Below are 20,060 nucleotides of genomic sequence, written 5' to 3'. Positions count from 1 at the left end.
CCTCTGGAATTAAGTGGAGAAGAAGCAGCCATCCTGAGATTCCATGAAGTTCTAGAACAGGCTCAACCCATCTCTACTGATGGAAATCCTACCAGGAGTGCCAGGTGGCCCACCCCAAAGGGACAAGGAGGAACCTCTGGGGTGCTGGGGGTGTCCTGGGTCGCAGTGGTGATATTGGCCACTCAGGTGTGTGCCCACCTCCTCTGCCCCAGCTCCCCTGGCCCCCTACACCAACTCCACCTTCACCCTGTCCCTGACACTCTCATACCCCCTTGCCCCCCTGCCCCACCCCTCGCCTGCCCATGCACCTCTCCCCGGTAGTCTCCATCCTCGGACTCTGAGGATGACTCCTGGACGCTGGAAGAGGGGCGTGACCGGCCATGCCGGGGGGATGCGGACGGCGTCTTGGACTCCTCATCGCTGTCACCTCCAGGCACCTGCAGCGTGGCTGGGGGACACAGGGCACATGATGCCTTCAAAGGGCCTGCACCCCATGCCGCCCTCCCATGGGTCCACAGGGCGTTCAGGTGAGGAGGGGCTCCAGTCCTGGGGGCTCAGTCACGGCCATCCCTGGACCTCGCTCCATCACCAGCTACCCTTACCCTGTGTGATCTTGGCTGACACCATCTCTGTGATCTGCGAAGTGAGCTTCTTCAGGAACTCCTCCGTGCCCACCTCGGCCAAGGACAGGTGGCCACAGGCCTCTGATGACGGAAGCTCTCCTGGGGGCCAGACCCTAGCTCAGCCAGCCGTGTGCTCCACAGATGTGCCCGAACACCCGCCTCCAGGCCCATCCTGGGCTTGGGGGTCAGAGTAGCCAAGGGATGCACAGACTTGGGCCAGAAGCAGGGAAGGCTGACCACAACTAGGGGTCTCTTTGGCTCAAGGGCAACTGAGCCAAGGTGTGACTTAGGGGACCACAAACTCAGGCATGACAGTGGGGGCAGCAGGTGGCTGTGGGGAGAGCAGGCAGTCAGGGGACAGCAGGTAGCCAGCATGGTTGCAAGGCAGTGGGCAAGGGCAGCTGAGGGCAAAGCTGGGTAAATGGTCAGGCTGGGGTTGGAGCTTGGAGCTGTGGGGTCCCCAGTGGGGTTTGTGCCAAACCTCCATTCCTGTTGGCCACTTGGCCACTGGTCTGGGAAGGGGCTCAGAAGGGACGGAGATCACAAGGACCTCAGCCAGGCAGTATAATACGAGGGCAGGTCCTGGACACTGAAGGCAGGGGGCAGGACCCCAAATTGTGGCCCGAGGGCTGGGGGGCCAGACCCCCGGCAGCTGTGGTTTGATGGCTTCAGGTCAACCTTGATGGAAGTGTGATCCTTTGCAGGTGTAAGGGGCTGGGAGCAGTTGCTGGGGTTATGGGGGAACGAGGGCGGCTTGGGATGGGGGCAGCACAGGGAAGGGAGGGCTGGGTAAATTAACAAAGCAGGTCAGTGGAGAAGTGATCCCAAAGGTGGGCAATGGGTACATGGGGTGCACGGCTCCCTCCTCTCGACTTCTGTGCAGACTCAGTATTCTCCATAAAACAATTTTTTAAATATGCCAAGGTGCTGGGGCCCCGTGCAGGTGGCCAGGAAGCAGCTGGACATGTCAGGGGGCAGGCACACTTAGAGGCTGGGAATTGGGGGCAGGGGGAGAATCCCTGACAAAGTGGGGGCCCTGTCGGCAGCATATCCAGCACCCGCCTCCCCGAACTGCCCCCATGCCAGCCCTGACTCAGCAGCTGCCTGCCCCTAGGCATCCATACAGCCCCCTGGACGAGAGCTCTGAGCCAAGGGCTGGCCCAGCCCAGGGGCCCCCGCGAGCTTCCACATCCTCGAGGGTCAGAAATGGCCCGGAGACCAACCAAAGCTCAGAATTAGGCCCATAAGAGGGCAGGGAGGCCCAGCCCAGAGCTAGGCAAGCAGGTGTTCCTAGGGCCACACGGTCCTGGGGCCTGCCAGCTGGGCAGCCTCCTCCACACCCCCTGTCCCCCACCCCGCACAGATGTGTGCCCACTCAGCCCGTACCTTTCCTCTGCCCAGCAAGGTCTGTGAAACCTGAAGGTTGAGACATCTGTTCAGAAACAACTTGGGTCCTAAAGGGGGAGGAGGTATCCTGAAGGGCCTGACAGAAAAGAGGGTCTGGGGGCAGTGGGCCTTGATGCCACAGTCGGGGCCCTGGGGAAGTCCTCTCTTTACAATGGGGACCCAAGCCACATGGCCCAAGAGGGCCAGAGCTGGGCTGGGATCTGTGATGGGGCTCCCTCCCAGCAGCAGCACTGCCCCCCACCAGGACCAGGACCCCACTCTCCCAGGACCTGCACTCCCAGGACCCACATTCCCGGGACCTCACTCCTGGCCCCTCTGCCTCTTGAGCAGCCCCTCACTCACCCCTGCAGGTAGGTGGAGATGAGGGCCTCCTTCACCCTGGCCTGCTCCTCTGCTGCCCCAGCCTCCTTAGGTACTGTCAGGAGAACAGGGTGAGCGACCAGGATGACACCTCATACCCTCGAGCTCTGATTCTGATCGGGACCCCTGCCAGGGATGCCTGGACCACCCCCCAGGGGGCCTTGGCCCTGTCATCTGGAGCCCCGAGGAAGACTGTGCCCAGTGTTCCAGCTTGGCCCACAGTCATCCCACCACTGGTAGGGACGGGAATGGGGTCTGCACTTGACTCACCCGCCCTGGGAAGAGCTGAGAGTGACCCAGGAAGAAACCACTCAGGGCGGCAGGGGGCTTCTAGGAGGGTCTCAGCTAGCTGAACGGAGCCCACAGTGTAGGGTGTGGGAGCTGGCCCATGAGCTCTGAGGCTGCACACTACCCACACTGCCCCTCTCCCACTCCTGGCTGGGTCACCCATGCCCACTCACAGCCAGAGACGTGCAAGCTTGCGGAACAGAGGGCTTGGCCAGCAGTGTTTGTGGCGATGCAGGTGTAGGTGCCCTGGTGCTGACGGTCCACATCCAGAAGGACCAGGCTGTGCTGCTGGGCAGAGCTGGCCACTGTGTAGCCCGGCGTGTGGCAGCCGATCCACAGCACACCCTGCTCAGCCTCCTCCCGCAGCCAATGCACAGCTGGGAGCGGGTCTCCTGCAGGCAGGAGTATATGGTGGACAGTCTCCCCACACCAAGAGGGTGGCTCTGGGAGGCAGGGGTCACCTCTGAGCCTCCCTAGGAGGTCCTGAGTGGGTGCAGGCAGGGGACCTCCCTGGGGGCTCTCCTGAGTGGGACAGGGAGGCAGGACATCTCACCTTCAACCTTCACTGAGAAGGTGATGCTGGAGCCCTTCTTCACCTTCTTGGAGGTGAACTTCTCCAGGAATCGGGGTGGCACCAGCTGTTGCTGTACATCTGGAGAGACATGGGGCGGTTGGTGGTAAACAATGCAGAGCCCCAATTCCACGTGGTCGTCCCCCTCACGCACCCTCACTGAACCTGCCCCCAGTGTCCACCCCACCCTCCCTCCCTCTGCCCTCTGGAGTCGGCTCACCGAATGCTGGCTTCTCTTCTGGTTCATTGGGGCCTGAAGAAAGCACAGAGGTCAGATCTACAGTACCAAGGTGCCCCCTCCCCTGAGTGGGCCTGCCTAGCAGGGTGTGAGTCCCGAGGGCGGCCCCGCCCACTCCTACACACAGCACCTTTCCTAAACCTGGCCATGCAGACATGGAATTCACTCAGTCCCCACGGACCAGATGGAATGTTACCCATGCCCGCCCAGGAGTCTGGGGCGTTGCTCTGAAACTAACTTGGGGATGCTTGTGCTCAAAACGCCACAACTGAAGCAATGCCACAGGCAGTGTTGGGTCCCTAGATCAGGGCATATTTGGGCAAGACTTGGAATCACCTTGCAGTGCTCAGAACTTTGGAAAATAAGGAAGTTAAGACCTCTACTCCCCCAATTACTACCTGCCTCTTCCTCCACAGTCTACGGAGGGCTCCATGCTTGCCTGGGCCTACTCCACCAGCTAGCTACCCTGCTTGCTGGTCAGTTTTCATGGGCCCCACGCCCTCTAAGGGCCCATGTTCTCTGGGAGCCAGCTTCTGGCCACCTGTGACTTTTGCACACAGGGGCAGTGACCACTGGGCCCTAGCTCCCAGGCTTGCCACAGCATGGTTTATAGGTGGACATCAACCTGGGTGTGGACACCAAGCTCTGCTGCATCCCTGAGCACCCACCTCGGACCAGCAGCCGAGCAGACGAATAAGCAGCACCCACGGTGTTGCTGATGTAGGCCGAGTACTGGCCAGCATCCTCGCTGGTGACCGAGACAATCTCCAGGGTGTGCAGTGTCTTCCTGTCCGTCATGCAGATGTGTGCAGATGCAGTCAGGGGCTGCCCATCTTTGAACCAGTACAGTCGAGGTGTGGGGTAGCCTGGGGCCGCAGGGGGAGTGGTTAGCACAGGGCCACAGTCCAGTGGGCACCATGCCCTCCACAGGCCCTCATAGACCCCTGGGTGATCTAACCCTAACCAACCCTAACCCTCCCTCTGGTGGGAGGCAGCTCCTTTCCCTTCATCTCTCTCTCCCTTACCTTTCACCTTGAGCTGGAACTTGGCCAGACGTGTGCCGGGGGCCACCTGGAGGTCTTTCAGGTCCTCCACAACCTGTGGCAGCTGCCCCTCCTCTGAGGTAGACTCCGTGCCCTCCTGCTCCCAGCTGGCAGGGAGAACCAAGAAGGGGCAGATGTGAGATGGACCAGTGAGGGGTCCAGGACAGGGGGGGACCAGGGTCAAGCGTGGATGGCTTCTGAGGTCTCCTCTTTCCTGGACAGAGACTGCCGTGGCCTGGATGAAGCCTCCAGGATTTGGATTCTGTCAGTCCAAGCCAGCATTGCCACCCCCCGCAAAGGGCCCAGGACCACCCCTGCATGACCCTCTACCTGGACAGGTAGCCTTGGGCGCTGAAATAGGACGAGGTTTCCGTGGCATCCACAGCAGTTTCGTAGTCGGTGCTGGTCACTGAGGATGAAGGGTGGAGCTGAAGCGAGGCCTGCACCCCATCTGCCTGGGGAACGGGCCCCACCCCAGAGGCTACCTGATTCTCACTGCGCAGCCATTCCTGGGAGCCACTCACGCTTCTGAGTCAGAAGGCATGGGGGACACAGCTACCCTATGGCCCCTCCTTGTCTCCAGGCTGTTACCAGCCCATGTTTCCAGGCCTATAACTAACTACAAGACCCAACAAATTATAAATACTGGGCTTCATAAATAGCAGACAGTGGCAACAACAGCATCTTCCAGTTCCAGCCAACTAAGGAACAAGGATAACACAGGCCTCAAAACCAACAGCTGGGACTTCAACTTCTAGCCACAATGGAGAAGAGGGGCTGGATTTACCCTCTGCTAAGGTCTGAATGTTGTGTCCCCCCAAAATTCATATGCTGAAATCCTAACCCTCAACATGACAGTGTTTGAAGATGGGATCTTTTTGAGGTGATCAGGCTTAGATGAGGTCATGAGGGTGGAGCCTAATGAATGGGATTAGTGCCCTTATAAGAAAAGACCCCTTCCCCCTTCCCCCGTGTGAGAACACAGTGAGAGGATGGCCATCTGCAATTCAGAAGAGGGCTTTCACCAGCACCCAACCATGCTAGCACCCTGATTTCAGACTTCCAGTCTCCACAACTTTAAGCAATAAATTTCTGTTATTTAAGCTGCACAGTCTATGGTACTTTGTTATAACAGCCTGAACTAAGACACTGGCCCCCTGAAACAACCAAAGGAAAACAAGCACAATACACAAAACAATGGTTGTGATGTTGTGATTTATAGTAAGAAATATGTGTTTGGTCTTCCTCCTGTTTCTGACTCAGAGCTCCTAAACCCTTGGAATTTCCTAAGTGAGGAGAGGCACAGAGGTGGGTTTTTTTATGTTAATGAAGTGATTTTCCAAAAGCCCCCAAGGATGGGGGCTGATTGCCAGGGTAACCAACCATGTGACTAGAAGGTTGGGACCCCCTGACATCCAGGGAGGGGAGAGGGGCTGGAGATTGAGTTCAATCCTAGGAATAAACCTACCTAAGGAGGCAAAAGACCTGTACAGCAAAAACTATAAGATGCTGATAAAGAAATCAAAGACGACACAAACAGATGGAGAGATATACCATGTTCTTGGACGGGAAGAATCAATACTGTCAAAATAACTATACTACCCAAAGCAATCTACAGGTTCAATGCAATCCTTATCAAATTATCAATGGCATTTTTCACAGTAGAACAAAAAATTTTACAACTTGTATGGAAACACAAAAGACCTTGAAGAGCAAAAGCAATCTTGAGAAAAGAAAAAAAACAGAGCTGGAGGAATCGGGCTCCCTGACTTCAGACTATACTACAGGGCTACGGTAGTCAAGACAGTATGGTACTAGTGCAAACACAGAAATATAGATCAATGGTACAGGAGAGAAAGCCCAGAGATAAACCCATGCACCTATGGTCAACTAATCTATGACAAAGGAGGCCAGAATATACAATGGAGCAAAGACAGCCTCTTCAATAAATGGTGCTGGGAAAACTGGGCAGCTATACGTAAAAGAGTGAAATTAGAACACTCCCTAACACCATACACAAAAATAAATTAAAAATGAATTAAAGATCTAAATGTAAGGCCAGACACTATAAGACTCTTAGAGGAAAACATAGGCAGAACACTCTTTGACGTAAATCACAGCAAGATCTTTTTTGACCCACCTCCTAGAGTAATTAAAATAAAAACAAAAATAAACAAATGGGACCTAATTAAACTTAAAAGCTTTTGCACAGCAAAGGAAACCATAAACAAGACGAAAAGACAACTCTCAGAAAGGGAGAAAATATTTGCAAACGAAGCAACTGACAAAGGATTAATCCCCCAAATATACAAACAGCTCATGCAGCTCAATATCAAAAAAACAAACAACCCAATCAAAAAATGGGCAGAAGACCTAAATAGACATTTCACCAAAGAAGACATACAGATGGCCAAGAGGCACGTGAAAAGATGCTCAACATCACTAATCATTGAGAAATGCAACTCAAAACTACAAAGAGGTAGTTTTCACCTCATACCTGTCAGAATGTCCTGCATCACAAAATCTACAAACAATAAATGCTGGAGAGGGTGTGGAGAAAAGGGAACCCTCCTACACTTTTGGTGGGAATGTAAATTGATACACACTATGGAGAACAGTATGGAGGTTCCTTAAAAAACTAAAAATAGAACTATCATGTGACCCAGCAATCCCACTACTGGGCATATACCCTGAGAAAACCATAATTCAAAAAGACACATGCACCCCAATGTTCATTGCAGCACTATTTACAATAGCCAGGACATGGAGACAACCTAAATGTCCATGAACAGAGGAGTGGATAAAGAAGATGTGGTACACATATACAATGGAATATTACTCAGCCATAAACAGGAACAAAATTGAGTCATTTGTAGAGACGTGGATGGACCTAGAGACTGTCATACAGAGTGAAGTAAGCCAGAAAGAGAAAAACAAATATCGTATATAATGCATATATGTGGAATCTGAAAAAACTGTATAGATGATCTTATTTACAAAGCCAAAATAGAGACACAGACGTAGAGAACAAACCTATGGATACCAAGGGGGAAAGGGAGGGTGGGATGAATTGGGAGATTGGGATTGACATATACACACTACTGATACTATATGTAAAATAGATAACTAAGGAGAACCTATTGCACAGCACAGGGAACTCTACTCAATGCTCTGTGGTGACCTAAATGGGAAGGACACCCAAAAAAGAGGGGATATGTGTATATGTATAGCTGATTCACTTTGCTGTACAGTAGAAACTAACACAACACTGTAAAGCAACTATACTCCAATAAAATATTTTTTTTTAATCACCAGTGGTCAATGATTTAATCAGTTGTGCCTGTGTAATGAAGTCTCCATAAAAACCCAAAAGGATAGGGTTCAGAGAGCTTCCCGGCTGGTAAACACATGGACACTGGGGGAGAGTGGCACGCTTGGCCCTGCCCCTTCCCAGGCGCCTTGCCTATACGTCTCTTCCACCTGGCTGCTCCTGAGTTATACCCTTTTATAATAAAGCACTGATCTAGTAAGTGAAATGTTTCTCTGAGTTCTGTGAGACACTTTAGCAAATTATTAAAACCCAAGGAAGGGGGTCATTGGAACCTCTAATTTATAGCATGTAGGCCAGAAGCACAGGTGACAACCTGGACTTGCAGTTGATATCTGAAGTGGTGGTGGAGGCAGCCTTGTGGGACTGAGCCCTTAACCTATGGGATCTGATGCTATTTCCATGTGGATGGTGTCAGAATTGAGTTGAACTGTAGGACACTTGGCTGGTGTCTCAGAGAATTTCTTTTTGTGGGAAAGAAAAAAACCCACACATTGGAATTGGGTACAGAATCATCAGAATGGTTAAGATGAATGAAGGACAGTGATGTATTAGAGATAGGAAACAATGGTGAGCCCTATAATTGCCCCAGCTTCCTGACTTAAGTTTATGGGAAAAGGAAACTGAGGCAGAGCCAGGCAGACCCTGAGTTGAGGAGACAGAGCTGATGTCCTGAGAGACAAAGGCAGCCTGTGCCCATGGAACAGAAAACCAGAGAAGAGAAAGCTGCACAGAGAGAGGGCCCCCTCCCTCGAGGATGCCACAGAGCACTGACTGGCACATGCACACAGGAAAGAGCCATCTGAAAGGACTAGAGGAAGTAGCACCAGAGGAGCACAAGGGCTGGAATAATGTCTGTTTGCAGTCAGATTAGAAACTTTCTTAATTCACAGGGCATCAGGTTGAGTACTCAGGAACACTCTCACTTCAGCAGACGAAGATGATCAGCTTTGGACTGAGCACCGCCTTGGCCCCACATAACAAATCACACAAGCCAGACCCAAAAGGATCGAGCTGCTTCCAAGTAACGCACTGTATTGCTCAAGAAGACCTGCAGAAACACAAAATATCCAGCTCCCAACAGGGTTAAATTCACACTGTCAGGCATTCAGCCAAGACTGTCCGACATGCAAGGAGGCAGGAAACACACAACCTATAATGTGTAGAATAATCAATTGTCAAAACCAAGTCAGATTTGACACAGATGTTCGAACTGGGAGATAAGGACATTAGCACAGGTATTAGAACTGTATTCCATGTGTTCGAAAAGTTAAGATGAGATATAGAACATATAAAAAAGACTCAAGTAGAACTTCTAGAGATAAACAATACAATGGATGGGATTGATAGCAGATTAGATACTACAAAAGAACAGTGAACATAAAAGCATAGCAATAGAAACTATGAAATGCATAGAGAAAGAAGAATTTTATTAATAAAAATGGAAAAGGATTATTAGTAAGCTATAGTACAACTTCAAGTGGCTCGATTATTTGTAACTTAAGTTCCCAAATGAAGGGGGAAAGAAAAAATATTTGAAGAAATAATGCCTCCCCCAAATTTCAAACTTAATGAAAACTATTAACCCAAAATTCCAAGAAGCTCAATTAACTGCACAAGGAACATAAATAAAGACAATTGCACCAAAGACTATGATCAAATTACTCAAAACCAATGACAAAAAAAAATCTTAAAAAGTATCCAGAGATCATGTTTGCAGAAATTGACAAGCTGATCCTAAAATTCATAAGAAAATGCAAGAGACTCAGGATGGTCAAAAAATCTTGAAGAAGAACCAAGTTGGCAGACTCACAGTTAAAAATTTCAAAACAGTATTATACACAGCTACAATATTCAAAACAGTGTGGTAATGGCATAATGACAGACATCTGGATGAATGGAATAGAAATAAACCTACACATTTAATAGAAATTCGTTTCTGACAAGAGTTCCAAGACAATTTTATGAGGGAAAATAGTCTTTTCAACAATAGTGGCGGGACAACTGGATTTCCACAGGAAAAAAATGAATTGGGGCCCTTACCTCATACCATATACAAATATGAACTCAAAATGTACCAAAGACCTAACTAAATGTGAGAGAAGAAAGCATAAGTGTAAATCTTTATAACTTTGGATTAGACAGTGGTTTCTTGGACGTGACAAGTAAAGCACAAGAAACCAAAGAAAAAGTAGATAAACTATACTCCATCAAAATTTAAAACTTTTGTGCATCAAAGAACAATCAAGAAAGTGACAAGACAACCCACAGAATGGGAGAAAAGATTTGAAAATCATATATCTGAGACAACTAGGGCACGTGCTGGATGCTGGTGGGGGACCCCGATGCCCAAGGAGACAGGAAGAACCCCCAAGCAAACCGGCAGGACATGAGGGGACTGAGGGGGAGGAGACGTGGAGGCTGGACAGGGCCAGTGCCCGTGAGGGGTGGCTGAGAGGGGGCGAGGGGCTCCCATGTCTGGAGGGACCCGTGGGGGCTTGGATCAGAGGGGAGCGGGCCCAGCATTTCCCCTGCCCAATCGGCTGGGGAAGTCTGCCCAGCTCTCGGGCCAGGTCCTATGCCCTCAGAGGTCCCCTTCAGGCCAGGTTGGTCCTGGGGATGTAGGAGGGAGGCCTGAGAGATCAGGAGAGGAAGGTGGGAGGGGCCCTCTGGGACTAGAGGAGCAGGAAAGGAGCAGAGGGCATTTGCCCCACCCACTCGAACCAAGGAAGCCTGCTGGGCTCCAAGGTGGGGTCCCCCACCCTCTGAGAACAGAGGTGGGAGACATGCCTGGGCCCCTTCTGTTCTGTTGAGCCTAAGCCCCACACACCACAACCCCCAGGGCCTTTTCCAGCCTTCTGGGTCCTAGGCATAGGCCCCACCCACTGCCTAAACCTCGATCCTGATCAGGCCCTGCCCTCCATAGCCAAGGCCTTTTCCACCTTTTTTTTTTTCTCCTCCTCTTTTTTACTACTGTGATTCTGTTTTACCTTCCAGTTATTGTTTCATCTATATTTTTATTTTTATATTTTTTCTAACATATCTGTTAGTTTCCTAAGCTAATTTTATTTTTTACTTTATTATTGCTTTTTTTTTTTTTTTTTTTTTTGCTGTCCTGTGTGGCTTGCAGGATCTTGGGTTCACAAGCTGGGGGTTGGGCTGAAGCTCCTGTGGTGGGAGGTCTGAGTCCGAACCACTGGACTAACAGAGGAACTCAGACCCCAGGGAATATGCATCAGAGTGAGGTCTCCCAGTGGTCCTCCTCTCAGCACCAAGACCCAGCTCTACCCAACAGCCTACAGACTTCAGTGTTGGAAGCCTGAGGCCAAAAAACCAGTAAGACAGGAACACAATCCCACTCATAAAAAAAAAAAAAAAGAGATAGCAAGAAAAATATGTCATGGATGAAGGGGCAAGGTAAAAACCTCCAAGACCAAATAAATGAAGAGGAAATAGGGAATCTACCTGAAAAAGAATTCAGAGTAATGACAGTAAAGATGATCCAGGATATCGGAAATAGAATGGAGCCACGGATTGAGAAAATACAAGAAATGTTTAACAAAGATCTACAAGAACTAAAGAACAAACAAACAGATGAACAACAAAATAACTGAAATGAAAAATACACTAGAAGGAATCAATAACAGAATAACTGAGGCAGAAGAACGAATAAGTGAGCTGGATGACAGAATGGTGGAAATAACTGCCAAGGAGCAGAATAAAGAAAAAAGAATGAAAAGATTGAAGACAATCTCAGAGACTTCTGGGACAACACTAAATGCACCAACATTCGAATATAGGGGTCCCAGAAGAAGAAGAGAAAAAGAAGGGGTCTGAGAAAATATTTGAAGAGATTATAGTGGAAAACTACCCTAACATGGGAAAGGAAATAGTCACCCAAGTCCAGGAAGCACAGAGAGTCTCATACAGGATAAACTCTAGGAGAAACACACCAAGATATATATTAATCAAACTAACAATTAAATTCAAAGAAAAAATATTAAAAGGGAAAAACAAAAAATAACATACAAAGGAATCCCCATAAGGTTAACAGCAGATTTTTCAGCAGAAACCCTACAGGCCAGAAGGCAGTGGCAGGATATACTTAAAGTGATGAAAGAGAAAAACCTACAACCAAGATTACTCTACCCATGAAGGATCTCATTCAGATTCAACAGAGAAATCAAAAGCTTTTCAGACAAGCAAAAGCTAAAAGAATTCAGCACCACCAAATCAGCTTTACAACAAAAGCTAAAGAAACTTCTCTAGGCAGGAAACACAAGAGAAGAAAAAGACCCACAAAAACAAACCCAAAACAATTAAGAAAATGGTAATAGGAACATACATATGGATAATAACCTTGAATGTAAATGGATTATATGCCCCAACCAAAAGACACAGACTGGCTGAACAGATACAAAAACAAGACCCATATATATGCTGTCTATAAGAGACCCACTTCAGACCTAGGGACACATACAGACTGAAAGTGAAGGGATCAAAATAGATATTCCATGCAAATGTAAATCAAAAGAAAGCTGGAGTAGCAATACTCATATCAGATAAAATAGACTTTAAAATAACGACTGTTATAAGAGATAAGGAAGGACACTACATAATGATCAAGGGATCAATCCAAGAAGATGATATAACAATTGTAAATGTTTATGCACCCAACATAGGAGCACCTCCATACATAAGGCAAATATTAACAACCATGAAAGGGGAAATCGACAGTAACACAATTTTAGTAGGGGAGTTTAACACCTCACTTACACCAATGGACAGATCATCCAAACAGAAAATAAATAAGGAAACACAAGCTTTAACTGACACAGCAGACCAGATAGATTTAATTGATATTTATAGAACATTCCACCCAAAAGTAGCAGAATACACTTTCTTCTCAAGGGCACATGGAACATTCTCCAGGACAGATCACATCTTGGGTCACAAATCAAGCCTTGGAAAATTTAAGAAAATTGAAATCATATCAAGCATCTTTTCTGACCACAACGCTATGAGATTGAAAATCGATTACAGGAAAAAATTGTAAAAACCACAAATACATGGAGGCTAAACAGTGCACTACTAAATAACCAAGAGATCACTGAAGAAATCAAAGAAGAAATTAAAAAATACATAGAAACAAATGGCAGCAAAAATACAACCACCCAAAACCTATGGGACACAGCAAAAGCAGTTCTAAGAGGGAAGTTTATGGCAATTCAATCTCACCTCAAGAAATAAGAAAAATCTCGAATAAACAATCTAACCCTAACCTAAAGCAACTAGAGAAGGAAACACAAAGAAAACCCAAAGTCAGTAGAAGGAAAGAAATCACAAAGATCAAAGCAGAAGTAAATGAAATAGAAATGAAGAAAACAATAGCAAAGATTAATAAAACTAAAAGCTGGTTCTTTGAGAAGATAAACAAAATTGATAAACCCTTAGCCAGACTCATCAAGAAAAAAAGGGAGAGGACACAAATCAATAAAATTAGAAATGAAAAAAGAGAAATCACAACTGACACCGCAGAAATACAAAGGATTATAGGAGACAATTACAAACAACTATATGCCAATAAAATGGACAACCAAGAAGAAATGGACAAATTCTTGGAAAGGTACAATTTTCCATGACTGAACCAAGAAGAATTAGAAAATATAAACAGAACTATCACAAGTAATGAAATTGAAACTGTGATTAAAAATCTTCCAACAAACAAAATCCCAGGACCAGATGGCTTCACAGGCGAATTCTATCATACATTTAGAGAGGAGCTAACACTGATCCTTCTCAAACTCTTCCAAAAAAGTGCAGAAGGAGAAACACTCCCAAATTCATTGTACAAAGTCACCATCACCCTGATACCAAAACCAGAAAAAGATATCACAAAAAAGAAAATTATAGACCAGAATCACTGACGAACATAGATGCAAAAATCCTGAACAAAATACTAACAAACAGCATCCAACAACATATTAAAAGGATCATAAACCATTATCAAGTGGGATATATCCCAGGGATGCAAGGATTCTTCAATATACGCAAATCAATGTGATACACCATATTAACAAATTAAGGAATAAATACCATATGATCATCTCAATCGATGCAGAAAAAGCTTTTGACAAAATCCCACACCTATTTATAATAAAAACTCTCTAGAAAATGGGCATAGAGGGAACCTACCTCAATATAATAAAGGCCATATATGACAAACCCACAGCAAACATTATACTCAATGGTGAAAAATTGAAAGCATTTCCACTAAGATCAGGAAAAAGACAAGGATGTCCACTCTTGCCACTCATATTCAACATAGTTTTGGAAGTCCTAGCCACAGCAATCAGAGAAGAAAAATAAATAAAAGGAATACAAATTGGAAAAGAAAAATTGTCACTGCAGATGGCATGATATTATACATAGAGAATCCTAAAGCTGCCACCAGAAAACTACTAGAACTAATCAATAAATTTGGTAAAGTAGCAGGATACAAAATTAATACACAGAAATCTCTGGCATTCCTATACAATAACAACAAAAAATCAGAAAGAGAAATTAAGGAAACAATCCCACTTACCATCACAACAAAAAGAATAAAATACCTAGGAATAAACCTACCTAAGGAGGAAAAAGACTTGTTCTCAGAAAACTATAAAACACTGATGAAAGAAATCAAAGATGACATAAACAGGTGGAGAAATATACCATGTTCTTGGATTGGAAGAATCAATATTGTCAAAATTTGTCACTATTGTCAAAATACTACCCAAAGCAATCTACAGATTCAATGCAATCCCTATCAAACTACCTACCAATAGCATTCTTCATAGAATAAGAACAAAAAATTTTACAGTTCGTATGGAAACACAAAAGATCCCGAATAGCCAAAGCAATCTTGAGAAAGAAAAACAGAGCTGGAGGAATCAGGGTCCCTGACTTCAAACTATACCACAAAGCTACAGTAATCAAGGCAGTATCATACTGGCACAAAAACCGAAATATAGATCAATGGTACAGGAGAGAAAGCCCAGAGATAAACCCACAAACATATGATCACCTAATTTACAATAAAGGAGGCAAGAACATACAATGAGAAAAGACAGCCTCCTCAATAAGTGGTGCTGGGAAAACTGGACAGCTACATGTAAAAGAATGAAATTAGAACACTCTCTAACACCATACACAAAAATAAACTCAAAATGGATTAAAGACCTAAATGTAAGACCAGACACTATAAAACTCTTAGAGGAAAACATAGGGAAAACACTCTCTGACATAAACCACAGCAAGATCTTTTTTGACCCACCTAGAGTAATGGAAATAAAAACAAAAATAAACAAATGGGACCTAATTAAACTTAAAAGCTTTTGCACAGCAAAGGAAACCATAAATAAGATGAGAAGACAACCCTCAGAATGGGAGAAAGTATTTGCAAATGAAACAATGGACAAAGGATTAATCTCCAAAATATACAAACAGCTCATGGAGTTCAATATCAAAAAACCAAATAATTCAATTAAAAAATGGGTGGAAGACTTAAATAGACATTTCACCAAAGAAGACATACAGATGGCCAAGAGGCATGAAAAGATGCTCAACATCACTAATTATTAGAGAAATGCAAATCAAAAATACAATGAGGTATCACCTCACACCAGTCAGAATGGCCATTACCAAAAAGTCTAGAAACAATAAATGCTGGAAAGGGTGTGGTGAAAAAGGAACCCTCCTGCACTGTTGGTGGGAATGTAAATTGATACAACCACTATGGAGAACAGTAGGGAGGTTCCCTAAAAAACTAAAAATAGAGCTACTGTATGACCCAGCAATCCCACTACTGGGCATATACCCTAAGAAAACCATAATTCAAAAAGAGTCATGTACCAAAATGTTCACTGCAGCACTATTTACAGTAGCCAGGACATGGAAACAACCTAAATGTCCATCAACAGATGAATGGATAAAGAAGATGTGGCACATATATACAATGGAATATTACTCAGCCATAAAAAGAAACGAAATTGAATTATTTGTAGTGAGGTGGATGGACCTAGAGTCTGTCTTACAGAGTGAAGTAAGTCAGAGAGAGAAAAACAAATACCGTATGCTAACATATATATGGAATCTAAGAAAGAAAATAATGGTACTGATGAACCTAGTGGCAGGACAGGAATAAAGATGTAGACATAGAGAATGGACATGAGGACACGGAGTGGGGCGGGGGAAGCTGGGGCAAAGTGAGAGTAGCATCGACATATGTACACTACCGAATGTAAAATAGATAGCTAGTGGGAAGCAGCAGCACAGCACAGGGAGATCAGCTCGGTGCTTTGCAATGACCTAGAGGGGTGGGATAGGGAGGGTGGGAGGGAGACTCAAGAGGGAGGGGATATGGGGACATGTGTATGCATATGGCTGATTCACTTTGTTGTAAATCATAAACTAACACAGTATTGTGAAGCAACTGTACTCCAATAAAGATCTATTACAAAAAAACAAAAAGAAAAGAAAAAGAAAATCACATACCTGATAAGGATCTATTGATAGTACCCAGAATATACAAAAAACTCTTACAACTCAAAATTTACAAAACAAAGAATCTAATTTTAAAATGGACAAAGGATTTCTCCAAAAAAAGATACACAAATGGCCAATAAGCACATGAAAAGATGCTCAATATCATTAGTCAGTAGGGAAATGCAAATCAAAACCACAATGAGATACCACTTCACATCCATTAGGACGGCTATAATTGAAAAGATGAACAAAAACAAGTGCTGGCAAAGATGTAGGGAAATTGGAACCTTTGTACACTGCTGGCAGAAATGCAAAATGGTGCAGCCGCTGTGTAAAAGAGTTTGTCAGTTTTTCTAAAAGTTAAACATAGAGTTTACCACCTGACCCAGCAATTCCACTCCTAGGTATAGATCCAAGAGAAACGAAAACATATGTCCACACAAAAACTTGCACATGAATGTTCATAGCAGCATTATTCATGGTAGCCATAAACCAATGGATAAACATCATTCAATGAATGGATAAATCATCCATATACAGTGAAATATTTTTCAGCCATAAAAAGGAATGGAGCACTGATATTTATTACATGGATAGACCTTGGAAACAAGCTCAGTAGGGCTTCCCTGGTGGCGCAGTGGTTGAGAGTCCGCCTGCCGATGCAGGGGACACGGGTTCGTGCCCTGGCCTGGGAAGATCCCACATGCCGTGGAGCGGCTAGGCCCGTGACCCATGGCCGCTGAGCCTGCGCGTCCAGAGCCTGTGCTCTGCAACGGGAGAGGCCACAACAGTGAGAGGCCCGCGTATCGCAAAAAAAAAAAAAACAAGCTCAGTAATAGAAACGAGACATAAAAAGCCACATATTGTATAATTCCATTTACATGGAAAATTCAGAATAGGCAAACCCACACAGACAGAAAACAGATTAGTGGTTGCCAGGGGCTGGGGGAGGGGGAATGGGGAGTGACAGTCAATAGGTATGGGGTTTCTTTCTGGGATGATGAAAATGTTCTGGAGTTAGATGGTAGCATAACCTTGTGAATATATTAAAAACCACTGAACTATATATTTTTAAATGGTGAATGTTATGGTGTGCAAATATCTAAAAACTTTTAAATCCCAATAGAAAAGATAAGTTATGTACAGAGAAACGAAGATAAGAACGACATCATATTTCTCATTGGAAAGAATGCAAGCTAATAGATGGTGGAGCAACATCTTTAAAGTATGGAAAGAAAAAACTGTCCTGGCAAAAATATCCTAAAGAAAAGCAAAATAAAGACATTTTTCAGATATACCCACACTACAAAAATTGCTAAAAGATGTCCTTCAGGCAGAAAGAAAGTGTTACAAGATAGAAATCTAGACCTACATAGCAAAATAAAGAGCTTGGAAATGGAACTACTTAGGTAAATATAGAAAATCTCGTCTTATTTAAGATACTAGACTTGTTATATTTAATAGTTTTATTTTCCTTTTTGTTGAGAGAATTATAGATTCTCATGCTGTTCTAAGAGATAATACAGAGATCCCATTTACTCTTCACCCAGTTTCCAGCAATGTTAACTTGTCTCATAGCTATAAAAGGTGACATTGCTATGACCCCTCGATCTTGTTCAGATTTCACAAGTTTCACACGAACTCCACTGAGTATATGTGTGTTTGTTTAACTTTATGCAATAAAATGAAATTTTATCATAATTGTTGCACATGTTAATAATTTGTTCCTTTTCCTTGCCAAGTAGTATTCCATAGAATAGCCATACCACAGTTTGACAGTTGGGTCATTACCAGTTTTTGGCTATTGGGAATAAAGTTGCTATGAGTATTTGGGCACAGGTTTTATTATGAATTTGAGTTTTTATTTCTCTGGGATAAATACCAAAAAAGGCAATTGTTAGATCATACAGTAGCTACATAGTTTTGTGAGCAACTGCAAACTGTTTTTCAGAGTGGCTGCACCACTTTACACTCTCACCAGCAATGCATGGGCGATCCCATCAGGGAAATGGAAATAAAAACAGGCACATCTTCCGTGTGCTTATTTGCCTTCTGTATGTCCTCTCCCTTGAAATGTATGGAAAGGTCTTTTGCTCCTATTCTAAGTGGATTTTTTAAAAAAATTTATTGTTTAATTTTGAGCTTTCCTTTACATATTTTTTAGTCCTTTATAAGATATGTGATTTGCAGGTATTTTCTCCCAGCCCATAGCTTTTCATCTTCAACAACTGGTCTTTCTCAGAGCAAAAGGTTTGAACTCTGAGGAGGTCCAGTTTACCAATTTTTCCTTTTATGGGTCAAGTCTAAGCAGTCTTTTCCTAGCCCTAGGTCCTGAGGATCTCCTCTTACTTTTTTCTAAAAGTTTTATAGCTTCATATTTTACATTTAAGTATTTAATCCATTTTGAGCTAATTTTCACATAAGGTCAAAGTTCATATTTTTGCCTACGAGTGTTCAAATTACTCCAGCATCATTTGAAATTCCATCCTTGAATCTGAAATTCTATCCTTACTCCATTTGCTTTTGCATTTTTGTCAAAAATCAGATGGATATATTTGTACTGAAGCTGTCTAGGGCCCGCCAGGAATCAGGGACAAAGACCAATATATATTTCTTATTGTGCCACAGTGCCGTTAACCACCCACTGCGCCCATGGGGTACCTCCAAACATTTCCAGGTTCCTCCCCAGCCCAGCCACCTCTCAAGGGGGCTCCAAGAGAACACTCCATCCTCCACAGACATTCCAGCCCCAAATCCTGCCTGGCCTGAGGCCAATGGTCTCCAGCACTGCCTTTCCCAGCCAGGATCCCACCCTGACCCATCAAACCCGAGCATGCACTCACGGTCCACGCGGAGCTCCGCTTTGGTAGAGGACACACCCACGCTGTTCTCAGCCAGGCAGCGGTAGACACCCATGTCTGCTGGCACCACAGCTGTGATGATGAGCTGGTGGCCGCCCTGCTGGTCCTCACTGATCATGTAGTGGTCATTCTCCTCCAGCACCCTCCCGTCCTTGAACCAGCGCACACTGGGCACGGGCTGGCCTGTCACCACACAGTCAAAGCTCACGGGATACCCATCCAGCACCTCCTGATTCTGTAGCTCAGTCAGGAACACCGGGGCTGGGAGGGACGGGCAGGGCATACGACACGTTAGCCTCAGGCTCCCCCAAGTTGCCCCAGCTGCCAGCAGTTCAATGTGTGTGATCTGCATGGCACCCATTCACATGAGCGCTCACAGAATGGGCGGCTAAACAGAATTCTGTCTCTGCCAACTGAGCTCTTCCCTCCTCCCCATGCTCTAGAAGAATCCTCTCTTCATTAGCCTGGTTCCCAAGCTACCATGAGGCCAGAGAGATAGCAGACAGGAAATGGGGAAGAAGGGGAAGTAAAGGGAAGACCAAGGTTGGTTGTCTGGGGTTGGAAGCACGCTAGTAGCTCAGAATTAAAGAGGAAGAATGATGCTGTGGGTTATTAATGATACTCCCTTTGTTGTTCCTAGGGAGATGCAAGTAAACAGTGAAATGACTTTTTAATTAACTTTAGGTGCTGGAGTGGGAAATGGGGCTCATGCTGGACTATGTGGAACCCCGCCTTTTGTACAGATTATATCTGAAACCCTCACGGGGGAAAAAATAACCCTAAACTCTAGGGTGTCAGTATTCCCGAATCCATTT

At 45.3% G+C, this 20,060-nt stretch overlaps 2 protein-coding genes across 2 annotated transcripts; both read right to left on the bottom strand.

Annotated features, from left to right (window-relative positions):
* Window positions 1-242: 242 nt before the first annotated feature.
* LOC149749896 (obscurin-like) lies at window positions 243-3,687 on the bottom strand. Its single transcript, XM_089908613.1, has 7 exons — window positions 3,684-3,687; window positions 3,470-3,628; window positions 3,232-3,330; window positions 2,852-3,070; window positions 2,373-2,445; window positions 603-736; window positions 243-448 (listed from the first exon to the last, which is right to left on the bottom strand). Exons 1-7 carry the CDS (start codon window positions 3,685-3,687, stop codon window positions 243-245), a joined length of 894 nt encoding a protein of 297 aa, XP_089764739.1.
* A 235-nt stretch (window positions 3,688-3,922) lies between these two features.
* On the bottom strand, window positions 3,923-19,787 carry LOC149749895 (obscurin-like). Its single transcript, XM_089909862.1, has 4 exons — window positions 19,228-19,787; window positions 4,861-4,939; window positions 4,513-4,637; window positions 3,923-4,353 (listed from the first exon to the last, which is right to left on the bottom strand). Exons 1-4 carry the CDS (start codon window positions 19,604-19,606, stop codon window positions 4,067-4,069), a joined length of 870 nt encoding a protein of 289 aa, XP_089765988.1. The 5' UTR covers window positions 19,607-19,787; the 3' UTR covers window positions 3,923-4,066.
* Window positions 19,788-20,060: the final 273 nt, after the last annotated feature.

This window comes from Delphinapterus leucas, chromosome 3, assembly GCF_059928025.1.
Source record: "Delphinapterus leucas isolate spDelLeu-1000000601 "Yukka" chromosome 3, BTC_Dleu_Yukka2, whole genome shotgun sequence".
Taxonomy (NCBI): Eukaryota; Metazoa; Chordata; class Mammalia; order Artiodactyla; family Monodontidae; genus Delphinapterus; species Delphinapterus leucas.
The sequence above is the reverse complement of the archived record's forward strand: the minus strand, read 5'-3'. Positions and strand labels throughout refer to the sequence as shown.